The sequence below is a fragment of the Epinephelus moara genome, chromosome 3 (genome assembly GCF_006386435.1).
Source record: "Epinephelus moara isolate mb chromosome 3, YSFRI_EMoa_1.0, whole genome shotgun sequence".
In the NCBI taxonomy this organism is placed as follows: Eukaryota; Metazoa; Chordata; class Actinopteri; order Perciformes; family Serranidae; genus Epinephelus; species Epinephelus moara.
Window position 1 is genome coordinate 5,177,534 of NC_065508.1, and position 14,556 is coordinate 5,192,089.

Genomic DNA, 14,556 nt, shown 5'->3' on the forward strand with positions numbered 1-14,556 from the left:
TGAAAAATGTGTTGTACCCCAGCATAAGCTGATGAAGAAACTCGTGAACACAGTGCAGCAGAGGAAAGAGCAAAGTTGTGTGTGTGTTGTGCAAACACAGAAACACACAATAGAGACACGGGCATAATGTGGAATCTGCCTTTCATAACATGGTACATTAAGTAGATGTGTGTAGTGAGGGTATGACGTCAGGGTTATATTATGAAAAATTGCCTCAGTCATTTTCTTACAAAGAATGTATTGTAACTGTTCAGTTACGTCAGTGCAGGATATTTCCTGTCTTGGTTTGGGTCACTTCTGATGTCTTTGTTGTTGTTCGACCTTTTTAAGCTTCCAGACTTTGGAAGTGGACTTTTGTTTGATGGTTGTGCGGCTGCAACAAAAAATGTTTTCATTATTGATGTATTTGTTGTGTTTTGTGATCAATTGCGTAGTCAGACCAAAAGCCAGAGATTTAAATGTGAACAGCAAGTTTTTGCTTCATTTATAAAATACATCGATTATCAAAACTTGCAGATTAATTTTCAGTCTGTAGCTTCAATGATAAAGTGAGTAATCTCTTCTCTAATTTCGCTCTCATGAATGCGTACACACACATGAAATCCTGGTACACTGCTGCCCTTGGTGTTGTTGGTGATAGTTAGCAGTCTGCCAAAGGCTCTTATTCCCCCCATCTCTCTCTCTCTCTTTCTGGCCTTGTCCCTGGACATGATCGTCGTTAAGGAGCTTACTGAGATTTTCTCTTTGGTGTAAACTGCCACGGCGAAGTCCCTGTGAGCCGCTTTCACTCCCTCGTAGTCAGAGTGTTGTGACACTGCAGCCAAAAACAGCAAGAGGCAAGATCTCTGACTTGAGGACATGAGACAGATCAGCATGGCGAAGTGAGCTGGTCTGTTGGAAGGTTTTTATGGAGATTCATGACCAGGCACGGCCAGGGATGGTCAGTTATTGCTCGTTTTCATGAGGAAATCAACATTTTTGAAGGAATCTAGCTGCTGACTTTATGTTTTTTTTTGTTTTTTGTTTTCTTAATCTTGCCTTTGTGTCCTTGTTCATCAGTCTGTGTACCCTCTCTAGATTCGGGGTTCTAAGTTTTTGCAGTCCGTGAACAGAGCGCAGTTGCAACTCTTCATGAGTTAATTTTTTTCCCCTGAGCAGCAGTTTGTGAAATTTTGAGCGGCAGGGTTGGTCATTGATCAGTCGATCCGATTGGAGCTGATCAAACTAGATCGATGGATGAGAGGAGCAGCTGCTGCAAAAGATGAGTGAAAGCAAACTTTTAGACCAATGAACGGTTAAGTTTCACTTTCACTGTGCCTGATGCTCTGCTGCTCTATCTGTGCCTAGAGTTGTCAGTTGTCTGTGCTTGTTGGAAGCGCACTGCCGTGTTTAGTAAATTCTACATTTGTTCACATTTATTGATATTATTGATGGTTGTGTGTTATGATTGATTTTGATGTGTCAGGCTCGGCGGCTTTTGTGTTATCAATTTTTCCATTTCATGTTTTATTTCGCCTCAGAATATTAGCAAATGCTATGTTAAAAGCTAATGGTGATCATACTTAAACATAAAAATGCAAACAGGAAAAATAATTTGGATCATTTTAGTGCTGAAATGCTCAGTCAGTTAAATAACAAATTGTCTAATCATTTGTCATATTTAAAGGATAGCATTTGCTGTTTCCAGTTTGTGAAGTGATTTTCTCTCTTTTATATCATTGTGAATGGAATATCTTTGAATTTTGAATCTCATATTGAATCAAAATGATTACTTTTTCACATTTTTGTGACAAAAAAGACGAATGAATTAATCATTAAATCACTTTAAGTCATTCTTTAATGGAATTAGTAAAGCAGAAAGTACTTCCATAAATGGATTTTTCTTTTCATCAAGCAGACTGATTACTTCCTCTTGATGACTGTCAGTTTCTGCTGTTACAGAAACAGATGTGTTTCTGTGACCCCTGCACACTTCTTCCCAGTTTCCCAGTTTTACCAGTGTCTTGATGCTGCTGGTTGACCTGCTTTAAGTATTAGTCACTTCCTCTTTCCTGATGATGAATCGCTGTGCTCCAGTTGTGATTCCGTATCCTGATGGTTTTGCATTTTCTGTGTTTTTGTTGCAATGAGTTTCTGTTGTTGATCTGCCTGGTAACAGTAATGACAGGGCAGAAAAATTATGGTACTGGTGTGGTTGCTGCTGCTGTAGTTCAGTTTATCTGAAAGTGATGCAGCATAAGAGGCAAATGAAAGCTGGGGAAACAGCCAAAGAAAGGCAGATGATTTATTGAGAGCTTACCTACGTCAGATAGATAAGACGAGTAGTGGAAAAGTTAAAAAACTAATTTAACTGAGACAAGCAAGCCAGTACAGATAGGCAACACTGAGGCAAGAAAACAAACTATTATGTATTTGGTCTCACGCTCTGTCTTTTCAGCAAATATTTTACCACGAACTTAATTTTGTAGACAATTTTCCAGTTTATATCAAATACAAATCTGTTGTTCCCCTGCTTTCCTTTTAATTTGTTGCTGCTGGTTTTTAGACGATCTGTGTTCATGAATGCAGAGCCCATTGTAACGTCAATCATCTTGATTTGTTTCCACAGAGTCTACCGGCCCCGCCAAGGTTGTGAGAGCAGGGAACCCACCCAAAGCCAGACGTGGAGGAAAGGTAATGTTCTGGTTCTGTGTGTGTCTGTCTGTACGCCTGTGTGATAAAATATTGGTGGATATCAATAATAGTGAAACTGTACTGTATATATGAAGGTTAAAAAAGAATTCATAAAAACTAACAGTACCAACATGGCTCCTTTTTGGTCGTTAACAAAAACAAACATACAGCAAATTAAAGCAAAGAAAGTAACTCGTCCTCCCTAGCAACAGTAACTAAGGGCGGTTGGACTTAGAATTCATGAATTCAAAGAGAGCATCTTCCATTAGTTCAGACTCTCTACAGCTCTGTGAAGGTACGTGCAGTCAGAGTGCTGGTATTTATCCGTCATGCCCTAAGCTGTGTATTAACCTCCCTTCACACTTCCTGGAATGCAAATGTGAGTTCCTGGTGAGCCAATGGCCCGGCAGCAGATAAAGCAGACACACTCTCCTCATAGCATTTCATTCACAACTTCCTACCTTTGATTGCACTCTACTGCTCTACTCCAGGGTTGTTAACCACACCTTGACCACAAGCTTTTACGACACCCGTGCGTTAAGTGCAGTGTTGCAGAAACAAAAGAGAGAAACTGTCAAATCACAGGAAACTTATTGGTTAAAGATTAAAGGAGAGTAGGCTTCTGACAGCAGGTGAGTTAGAAAAACAGGGAAGATGGGAAAGAGTCTTGGTTAGATTTCTGCACAGGATACAGCTGGGCCATAAAAACAGGCTGGACATAGGTTTTAGTTTGCATTTAACTTGTAACAAGTGTTTTTCCCTTTCACACCAGTAAGAAAACGTTTTCACTAAGCAAACATTTGGATTGGAACATTTGAATTTGCTGATCTAATATGGAGTTAGTTTTGTGGTGGCGCACCAGGATAACCTGCTGCAACATCTCACTTTCACAGATACCTGTGACTCTCCTATTCAGCTAATGCAGCTTTGTGTGTTTGTTTATTTTGTTGCTCAGGTTGGAGACTTTGGCGACGCCAACAGCTGGCCGACTCCCGGCGAGATTGCGACTAAAGACATGCAGGTGGGTGTTATTGTTTGTCTGAGAAGTGTTGAGTCACAGGTTGGTAGATGAACAGTATGGAGGACACACTGATGAGATGAGGGTGATGTCTGTTTGGGAATTGGACTACTGAACGATTTCATATTTGCTGAGTATTTGTAAGATGGTGCAGAAGACGGCTGCCATCTCATAACGTCAAAGTTGTAGTTAGCCTGACGAGAGCACAGGATTAGAAATGGGCCACTTTAGCAAAATGACACGAGGCCAGAGGCCAGTTAATAAACACATGTTAATAATATATATCAGGCTATATAATAAACAAATGACCTGTTTGCAACCTTTCCACATTCGGTGTCCTCGCTCATCTTTGCCCAGAAGTAAATCAGTCTGCAGCACTGTGACAGGATTTTTTTGGGGATTCTGGGGTATCCTCCTCTGGAAGTTTTTTTAGTAAACAAGCTCTATTTTGGTGCTTTTTTATGCACTCTGGGACTTAACTTACATTCAAAGTGCAAAAAAATCCCAGTTTGAATCAGTCAGCGGGCTACCCGGCACCTTATAGCAGGCCAGATTTGGCCCACGGGCTGGAAGTTGAGTATCACTGGTGTACAGTATTACCTACAGTAGGCGGCAGTCGGCACGTCCCCAGTTCCAGGAGTATGGGCGTACAGAAGCTGAGCAATGTAGCATACTCTTGTGCATGCCATGTTCATTTTGGGCCGAAAAATCACACAAAACCCAAACTTACATACTGATCACTTTAAGTGTACGCTATATTTTGATTATTTTCACAGCTTTATTTTGCAGTAAGACCGCTCTTTCTGTGGGGGAACTGAAGCCCTCTTCAAAGCAACCAGACTCCATTGACAGAAACAGTAAATTTACCTTAAAGCGCATGGGAATTCTTGGTCCACTACAACTCGATGGTTTAGTTTTTATCATTGTGTGACTTTCTGAACCTAACTAAGCGACATCCACGGCAGAACATTGGTTTATATGTAGCAATTACATCATGCAGAAACCAATATCAGGTCACATGGGGAAAATGTATTCAGAAGGCCTTCAGAAAATAGCATTTTGAAGCTAAAACAAAGATCAAAATTCTAATTTTTAAATTTGAATACATAAGGAACACCACCACAAAGCTACAGAACGTTATAAAAACCTTTAAAAATGAGTAAAAAAATAATCAAGCTGCCTTTAAAATATAAATTGGAGTTGTGGTGGTACGATGTCAGAAATTATTCCCTAATAATGACGGGCAGCCAGCAGGTAGAGGCAGAAAGGAGTTTGTCTGTTGCCTTGTTGTTACAGAACGAAAGATTTAAGATACTAATTCAACATGGGTGACATCCCAGAATGATGTGTTTATAAAAAGAGAACGTTAGTCCCAAATTATAATATTCACCATCCAATCAGAAGGAGCTGCTCTGCTTGTCCTGCTTCACTTTGCTGTAGTGGATGTGTGTAGTTTTCTACAATGGGTATTTTAGTGGTTGTGGTTGTAATTACACAGCAGCTAAACAGCACGTCCAGACAGAGCAGTCTGCTTCTGCTGGCCCGACTTTGTGTCCGCAGGACTGCTTTTTTTTTTTTTTTTTTTTTTTTTTAAAGGGATTGGGTTAGACCAGGCTCGCCACTATAGCAGGACCTCTTGGACACTTTGGAGACAGAGTAGAAATGACTGACCTGAGAGGAGGGATCAGGCAAAATGTTTCAACTCTGAATTTAATCTTTTTATGAAAATCAGTCATTTGGAAAAAGAATTCAGGAAATAAGAAGGGATTGTAACTTAATAAAATCCATCCATTTTCGCCCACTTAACCCTGGCCGGGTCGCTGGAAGTGTAAAGAAGTGGTCTCAACCTTAAACACCTGTCTGTCTACTCTGGTCTAGACCCACTCAGCTCAGGTGTCCATAACACCTCTCACCACACATCCAACATACTGACCCCCTTCCCTCCATACGCTGCTGTCCCCTACAGCTGTTGGTCAGACAGGGGAGGGGATGCGTCTAATTTGTCTTACAGTAGAAGCATTAGTCAATCACCCCCGGAGCCGTTTTCTATTTCTGATCTCTGGGCGATAGTGTGTCACTGGGAGAGCGGCCCTGGTGACCTCCCCTATTTTAGGCAGCCAGGTCTGAGCGCAGATGAGGGAGAGCTGCATGTCCCAGAGCGGTAAAATGTGGGTCACATCATCAGAGCCAGGAATAACCGGTGGCTCCGGTGGCAGAAATTGTAGGTGGTGGGAGGAGGGCGGAGCCTGAAGATCGTGACCAAAGCCTGGGAAGGGATGTCCTTTTAGGGATCCCCCCTCAATAAACCACCCCTGGATCAGTGCTGCTGGTTCTATTCTTAGGGGGCTGGTGTTCACCGCCACCATGAACATTTAAAGCTGTAAATCAGTCCCTGAATTCTTCAGATTATGCACGCTGGGAAATAGACCCTGAAATTTGATAAAGGTTGGGTTTTGATTGCAGGGTTGTGCGTAAGTGTTCGGTGCTGTGCTTAAAGTCAAACCTGAGATTCAGGCAGTAAAACGAAACATTTGTCCTGTAACATGAATAAATTTGCACTTCTCGTTTCTTTTCACACAGCACACTGGTGTGACAAACACACTTATGTGTTGAGTTGGCATCAGAAATGTTTGTCAGAGAGTATATCTTACACTTAAAGACACATATGGCCAAAAAATCTTTTGCTGAAAGTTAGCAGACTAATTAACAGCAGAAAATTACTTTGGACAACATTTTGGGTAATAATTGGGTTAAGCATCTTAAATGTGAGGATGTGTTGATTTTTTTTCATTTTATAATAGTACATTGAACTTGATTGTGTTTAGAGTACAGACACCTATTCTGATGATCATAGCTCTTGTTTTAGTTTTTTTTTTTTAACCTAAAATTTCAAACATTTGCTGGTTCCAGCCTCTCAAATGTGATTTTTTTTTTTTTTTTTAAAAATTAATTAATTTTTTTGTTTATATATAATAGTAACTTTAATACCGTTAAGTTTTGCACGGTGTATTGGAGAAAAAAAGACACTTGAAGATGACAACTTGTGCTCAGCAGAGCTCCACTTTTTCCTGACATTTATCAATAAAAAAAATCAACAATGAAAACAATCATAAGCCGCATTCCTAGATTGAATGAGTTATTGATTAATTGGAAGAAATAATTGATAGCTTCATTAGCCCTTTTTACACAGAGATTGCACTATTGGGCTCCCTTCTTTATGCCTCCTTTGCATCTTTACACAGAACCAAACTACGGTGGCATCATTCTGTGTGATCATACACTGCATTGCGGCTTTGTGAAATCAAAAGAGGTGTGACATGTAACACAACAGCGTCGACCTCTAGTGTGACATGCATACATGCGCATCGGCAGCACTTTATAAACAATAACAATGGCATAACATGGCAATAACAATAATTTATCATCTCTGGTATATGGCAAGTGATCTCGTCCTCAACTTGGAAAGTAAAGTGCTCCCACACCTTACTGTTTTCTCAATTTGCAGACATTTACGGCCACTGTTCTTCCTCTTTGAGGAAGCCGCTAACTGCTAATAGCTACTTTTTAAATGTCCCACAGTGGGTTGCATGCATAACATGTCGTCAAAACATCCCACCGTGCCACCCACGACCTCGTCTTGACAGCGGTCCTGTTTATACAGACTCCATTTTGGTGCTGTTACCACCTCCTGTGGCGCCTTAAAGACAACACCACACTGTCCCCCCGTTCTGCAAACGTACCTAATACACAGCACGGCGAGGTGGCATAACAGTGTGATATTCCTGCCCTGAACAGGCAGTGTAAAAGGGGTCATTAATAATCGGACAGCCTTACCTCTATTTAGGGTTGGGGAAAATTGAGTCTTAGGTGCACCACAATTCTCTCTGGAAAGATTATGCCTCAGTGCAGAAAAGTCAATAATTTGAATTTAAAACCAAATTCTCGACATTATTAAGAGCTGCTAGGATCATGTTGGGGGTAAGGTAATAGTAGGGGAAACATTGTATAGAAATAAAAAACATTAAGCGTCAAGATGCCTCTGTAATTGTTACGAGTTGTGTGCAAAAATTACAAGTAACAGTCTGAGACAAATCAAATGGGTACGTTGGCTAACAGGTGTTTAGTGGTAGCAGGTTTAAGTATGTAAAACCTCATGTCCACCCATAAGTAAGCACCCCTCTTCCCCCATAATCCTCGGGAAAAACTTCACATGTGAGCACATGGCTGCGTTCAGCCTGCGGTGTGTGTGGCTCAGACTTTGTGTGTTTGTTGGGTCATCATCCCATTCTGTTGTCTGCTTTGTGTCCAGAGTGAAAAGGTTGTCAGAGTAGTGTTGGTTTTCTTGTGTTAGTTGGTGTGTTTTTTAATACTGCAGCCATGTTCAGGAGTCATATATTTCTGGTGGTGAAAACGACTGTTACAGAAGCTTCATCAGTTGCTTCCTGTGGTGGATGAATGAATCAGCATCCCTCTGATCTCAGCATTACTGCCGACATTTCCTCTGCCGTTACACCACACGTCTTTATCGATTCAGAAAACACACTCACACCTGAGCTTTAAACACAGTCGTCTAATCTTATGGCTCATTTCCGTCGTTTCACACCTCCCTGTCCTCGCTAAAAATAATCGGCTCTTATTCCCATCTGTGCAGAATCCAAAGCAATAAACCACAAAAAAAATGTATGCCTGTCTGTATGTAATGACACAACATTAGCCATTTAGCCACTGAGATGATATGGGATGTACTTTCTGAAACCCAGAGGGAGCTTAGTGGACTGTAGACGCAGCAGATGCTTCTTATTATCCACAGCTTGTGCAGCATCCATTTGGCATTTTCATTGTGTTTGATGGCAACAGGAAGAAGCGTATTGCCCTTGTGTTGTTGGAGCAGAGCAACACAACACAGACAAGCTTTTAAAGAAGCAATAATTATGTTTTTTTTACCCACCCATAGCACAGAGTGACCAGATTATAACTGCAGGGGTTTGGGCAGACTTGTAAATTCACTTTAGGGCCTGAAAATCCCCAAACACTGAAGGTTTAGCTCTCCCCACTCACGTTTATTTATAACTATTTAACAGTAGAGCTTTTTCTTACAAGCTTAGTGTTTTTTACATACAGTATGAGTGTGTTTCTTTATGTGTGTGTGTGTGTGTGTGTGTGTGTACATCATTGTCCCACCTCATTGTCTTCTCTAAACTGCTCTTCCCTCCCTCTGTTCAGATCGAGGCAGTGACACGGACCGTGTCCTGCCCGCCAGCTGTCAGGCAGGTCAGAGACTCATGGAGATCCACTGTAAGTTCAACCTGCAGCCTTTGAAACCTGCAGCCTGCCTACCTACCTACTTATGATACCAGTAAAAATAAGAATTCAGCACCACACAGAGAAAGAAACATAAAACAGTGTCAGTTAAAGCCTGCTTAAAGTTCAGCTGTAATTGAAATTCTCCTCACTTTTTATGTAAGGAAACCTCAAACTGCCCGAGGTGCTGACTCAGACAGTAGAAGATAGTTAGCCTAGCTTGCTAACATTAGCCCTGCTTAGTCATCTCCTGCTCACTACATGCTGTGTTCATCACAAACTATTGAAAGGAGTTTGTCTTTGTTGTTGTTGTTGTTGTTTGTTTATTTGACACAATGAGAGACAGGACACCAGGTCACACCTGGAGTCCATGTGTGTCATACCACCATCAAATCCATACATCAAATACATGAAGCACCATCAACACTAATTTAAGTTTCCCATAAGCCACGATTTATAATAACAGTGGTTACTTTTTTCTCTTAAATAGGAACTTAAAAGCGATTCCAATTTCTTGCACCACTTAGTCTAAAGGAAAGTGATCATATATAGGGGGGTGCTGTCACTGCAGCAACATAAAAAAAATGTAAACTGGGTACTTACTTTCTTTTGTTAACTAAGTTGTTAACTAGCTTCTTTTGGTAAAAAGAAATACCGGTTTTAGTTTGACTTAAAGTTCCTGCAGGCTTTGATATGTTGATTATATGTCAGTAATTTCCATATTCCCTTTTGGCTGGTGTTTTATAAATCAGGAAATGTATTTAAGGCTCATTTCATGATTTTCTACAATGTTAAAAGCTCCAAATATATTTTTATCAGCTTTACTCAGTCAGATTTTTTTTTGTTTTGTTAAATGCTGAAGCCCTTAATCAAAAGACTAGCTGCAGCAGTGTCTGTTAACTTTCCTCTTCCACCTTTTTAAATTTAAGTTGTCAGAGCACACCGCCACTCGCGCGTTTAATGTAAATTTAAAAAATTCAGTCTTTCATCACATTAAACTGTTCCTCCAGGATGCTGCAATTGCAACATTGTTTGCAATTTTTAATGGCCATGCAATTTTATTGCAAGAACACCTGTAAACAGTGCAACATGCTTCGCAATTTTCTCGAAAAGCTGCTGTGTAATTAGGCATTTCAGACCACGACAATCCCAAAACCGGCCTGCGAAATCTTGGAGGGACTGATTTAAGCAAAAGACAAGCAAGTTTACTTGTGACGACACAAAATTGCTAAACATGCCTTAGCTACCTACACATGTTGGCAGTATCAGTGTGTTTGGATTTAAACATCTAAATGATTTGACGTATATTTTCACACTAATGGTATTTATAGGCTCAGCATTAAGACCTTCATCTACATTTAACATTTTTCTTTTGGTCCTATTTTAAAGAACAAAAGCATTTATGCTACTGCAAAGACCTGCATCTTGTTACAAACATTGCAACGGCAATATTATTCCAGGAAATGCTGTGATTGTGCCAATTTTTAAATTGTAGTAAAGATTCTTCTCATTTTAAATCCATCTATAAATATGATTCATTCCCCTCACAGTGTGGAGGAGAAGAGGTAAAAACAAACTAAGTAAATTCTTTTACAACCACAACAACAATCAAAGCAGCACTTCTTCCATTTATTCTTTATTTTTAATGCCAGTAAAAGCCCTCACACACAGCTTGTGATCAGTTAGGAGTTAGATTAGTCATTAGTCAGACATTTTAAAGAGGCAGCAAGATTCATTATCTTACAAATGATGAAACTGAGACAAATTATTAGGATATTCCCCGGTGAAAAGTTGGGGCAAGTGTCTCTCGTGATACCCCAATATCTTCAGTCTTCACACAACTACGTTTCCAAATCCATCCATCACTCATGCAGCCTGTAAGAAAACAGAAAATGCTGTTCTGTAGCAGTAGTAGAGCTTCCTCTTATGCACTGGGTGTATCCATGTATCATGCAAGCATTGTGGCCTTTCCCATAACTGTCCTATCATTTGAATCTGAATAAAGCCATAACTAACATTTACATAACTGACTAACAGACAGAAGAAGCCAGCAATGTTGTGTATTCCATGTCTGTAAAGGGCACAACACAATACACAAACTTTGCAGAAACTGTACTGGGAAAAAAATAAATGACGTGCATAAATTAGACCAAATAAAATGTAATTGTAGGTTCCACAGGCAGCCTGGGTGGATCCTCCTTTTACATTGTAAGTGGAAAGTATTAAAGAGCATTAAATTAAAAGCCCCAACATGTCATTACACACACTATTAACCCTGGAAGCAACCAATAGTAAAGAGGACAGGGATCAGACGCCCTGCAGCCTGTGATAAGTACAAATGCTTACTTGAGTTAGATTTAAAATGTGTTCCTTTGGCTTCCGAAAATCATTTTTCCACCAGTGTTATCTCAGTCAATTTAAAAGCGGTGTATTTCACACAGGTTATTTGCACAACAGAATTGCTCGCACCTCCTTTGCTGTTTGCTGTTTGGTGAGATTCACTGTTAACACCGTTGTTAAGAACTTCACTGCATGTTTGGAGTGGGTCTTTGGGTTCAGTGTGATTAGATTTAGTTTGCAATGAAGGCTGAGCATGTCACAGTGTGTGGGTGTGTATGTGGACAGAAGGGTTTGGGGTTTGAAATGTGTAGCGCCTCCAGTTACTTACTCAACTTGAGTCGAACGCTTTGCATGGTTCCTATGCAAACCCCTCAGGAGTGTCAGACTTTGCAGATATGTGTGTGTTGCTGATAGCTGAGCGGCCGTAGCTCTGATGAGCGGCTGAATTCTGTTTGATTTGAATAAACGCAGATATCGGCTCTGTGAGAAAAAGATAACCAGAACAGGCGATTTATGTATGGTGAATTACACTGTGTTCGTTAGTGCCTCTTAGGTCAGACTTGGCCGGAGGGCAGTGGTTGTACTAGTGTTGCTCTGCTGAAGTTAAACATTATAATGAGACTGAACCAAAGACGAGATAAAGAAACCTCTAAAGCACATGCAAAGTTGGCTTTGTCCTGGTTACTTTTATTGTGGGGATGACAAAGCTGTATTTGTAACTTAAACATGAATGGATAAAATGCTTCTGTCAAACACTTTGACTGATCCGAACATAAAACCTCCCATTCTGAATGCAAATCGTTTTTGAGTACTCATATCATTATATCCACAAACTAGTTTGTTGGGTAGGGTATACTTAAACCGTCTTTTTCAAATTTACCAATGGATCTATTTATTTATTTTATGCCCTTTATACAGATTAGAGATGCTTTATTTGGTGTCTGAGGTGTTTCAGTTTTATAATGCCCAACTGTTGCTACATTTTCACCTAGCGTCCTCACAACTCCGGAGTATCTGAATTCCTAAAGCAGAGTCTTTAAAAAAAATGTCACTGACCCCGTTATAGTTTGAACTCTCCAGGATTGGGTATTAGTTTGGGTATGTTGAAACAGAGTCTATTGAAAATGATGACGCAGACTCGTATGTTCGCTTCCTAGTCTTGTGAGTCTTAACCATATTTGCTTTGCAGCGACTCCCAGTTAATGTTTTCCGCCACCTTGACTGCCTTATACTCGTTACTTTCATTAACAGTTTGACATTTTCTGAAACTAAGCAACCAATCTCAGAATAAACAATCCACTTCCTGTTTATACTGGCAGGCAAATGTCCAGTGTATGTGAATGGTCATGTGATATGTATTCATTATTGCATGCTGGTATGGAAATGGTGCTAAAATGCTTGTGTGTACAGAGATAGAAAATGTACCAGTGTGGTTGTAGCCTGAGTGTCTGTTGTATACTGGTGGAATATAGAAAAGTATTTGTCTTGTGCTCGGATTCTGATAATGCTCCATTAATTTTCAACAATTGACTCTTTACAAAGCCCTGCCCCTACATAGATTTACCATTTAGAAGTTGTGGTAAAGTTTTAAACAATCAGTCCTCGACTTCCGAGGGGCAGATGAAATGGCTTTTCATTTCTAGCAGGTTGAAATAACAACTGTCAAAAGTAGCTTTTAACTGCTGTATTTTGCAGGTTGCGTACATGATACGATGCTGAATGAGTGAGGGAGGCTAAAGCTACATGTCACAGGCAAAGAAATGGAAGTTTAGGGTTTTGGAAAAGATAAATGTAAAGATGGGAGCCTTTAACAGTCTCTCTTAGGAGGGCTCAATGCCCACCGCTTTGGCACACTGAGAAATCCAAATTAGCTTTATATTTTGCCTGCTAGTTAACATTGCTAAGCTAGTATTGGGCAGCCACTGTTTTTAGGAGGGGTTAAGTGCCTGACTGTAATCTTGTGCATGTTTAACCAAAGAAGTATTTGGGTTTAAGCTCATATTCTACTCTCTGTTAAATCAGAAAGTAACAGTGTGTGAATATGTGAGCAGATAACTTTGTATTTGTGGCACTAGTTTCAGCCAATTTCACTTCCTGTAAAAAAAAAAGTGCTACCCCAAAATAGTTTGGTGCAAAATCCCCTATAAATGTCGTCTTGTTTGAAAAGGTCTTCAGTTTCCTTTTATAGGTTTAAAAGTTTCTACAGCTCTTTTCTTAATGTCCATCTGTCTGAACCTGTTTCCTCTCCAGGCTCCTAAGAAGACGACCGTCAAGAAGGAGTCAAAGGAGTCAAAGGAGAAGAGAGAGAGCAACGAGGAGAGCAAGGAGAACCTGAAGGCCAAATCGGACGACTCCGGAGAGGAGAAGAATGGCGACGACGATTCCCAGAAGAACGGACCGAAGAAAAAAGGTAGATATGGATCAGACAACTGCCAACTTAGCATGCTGAATAGTGAAATTAGAGATACTAAACAGGAGCATGTGCTACTGTTAGCATCCACGCTAACCCTAAAAATTGCAATGCAAATAGTTGACTTGTTAACACACACACACACACACACGCACCTGAGTGTAAGTAGTTTGAGATATCACAAGAGGATTTCTGATCGAGGTAACGAACACTGGTGGCATCCTCAGGCCAGTTTTTGACCCTCTAGTGGTAAGAATCTTCATCCAAAAGAAAGCCCTGTTCGGTTTTCGTGGACCACATGTGTATTTGTTTATTTAACACACAATTGTTTAGCATCCTCAAGCTTTTTATAATACCTGCCATAAAGTAGGCTACAGGAATTGGTTGAGTATTTAATGCAACCTGCCAACTTCACCTGCTTGTCTCCTCAAACACTTAAACCTTCTAGGAAAATACTAGAATCTGGGGATTTCCCTCGCATTGTTTCTGTCGTCATATTCCTGTGTGGGTTTTTTCATAATGAGCTTTAATTGGTCATGAAAAAGTCCAAGTTTGGTCATTTTTTGCTGATAATGGTATGACTGACTTTAACCGCTAAAGCTTAAAATAAGCCATGGTTGACATCAAAATTGAAGATGAACATGTTGTCTTGGTGGCAGTTAAACCAAGCTGGAAAAATTAATAAAACCTCCTGGGAGCAGTGAAATAAAGGATGTGAGGGCAGCACAGTCTTGTTTTTCCATTAGAGAACGAAAAGGCGGTCTGTTTGCTATATGTTTGCTCAAGATGTGACTGTAGCAGGAGTGCAAGATGG

The 14,556-nt window shown here is 40.2% G+C and overlaps 1 protein-coding gene across 7 annotated transcripts in view; it reads left to right on the plus strand.

Moving 5' to 3' along the window:
• larp1 (La ribonucleoprotein 1, translational regulator) overlaps window positions 1-14,556 on the plus strand; it is a 59,609-nt gene that overhangs the window by 22,038 nt on the left and 23,015 nt on the right. For 5 of the 7 annotated variants that reach the window (XM_050040570.1, XM_050040573.1, XM_050040572.1 and 2 more), the window contains exons 2-5: window positions 2,609-2,673; window positions 3,629-3,694; window positions 8,915-8,986; window positions 13,583-13,742. In XM_050040570.1, the coding sequence (XP_049896527.1) occupies window positions 2,609-2,673; window positions 3,629-3,694; window positions 8,915-8,986; window positions 13,583-13,742 (363 nt within the window). The remainder of the gene's footprint in view (window positions 1-2,608; window positions 2,674-3,628; window positions 3,695-8,914; window positions 8,987-13,582; window positions 13,743-14,556) is intronic. The other 2 variants (XM_050040575.1, XM_050040576.1) reach the window with 1 other exon arrangement.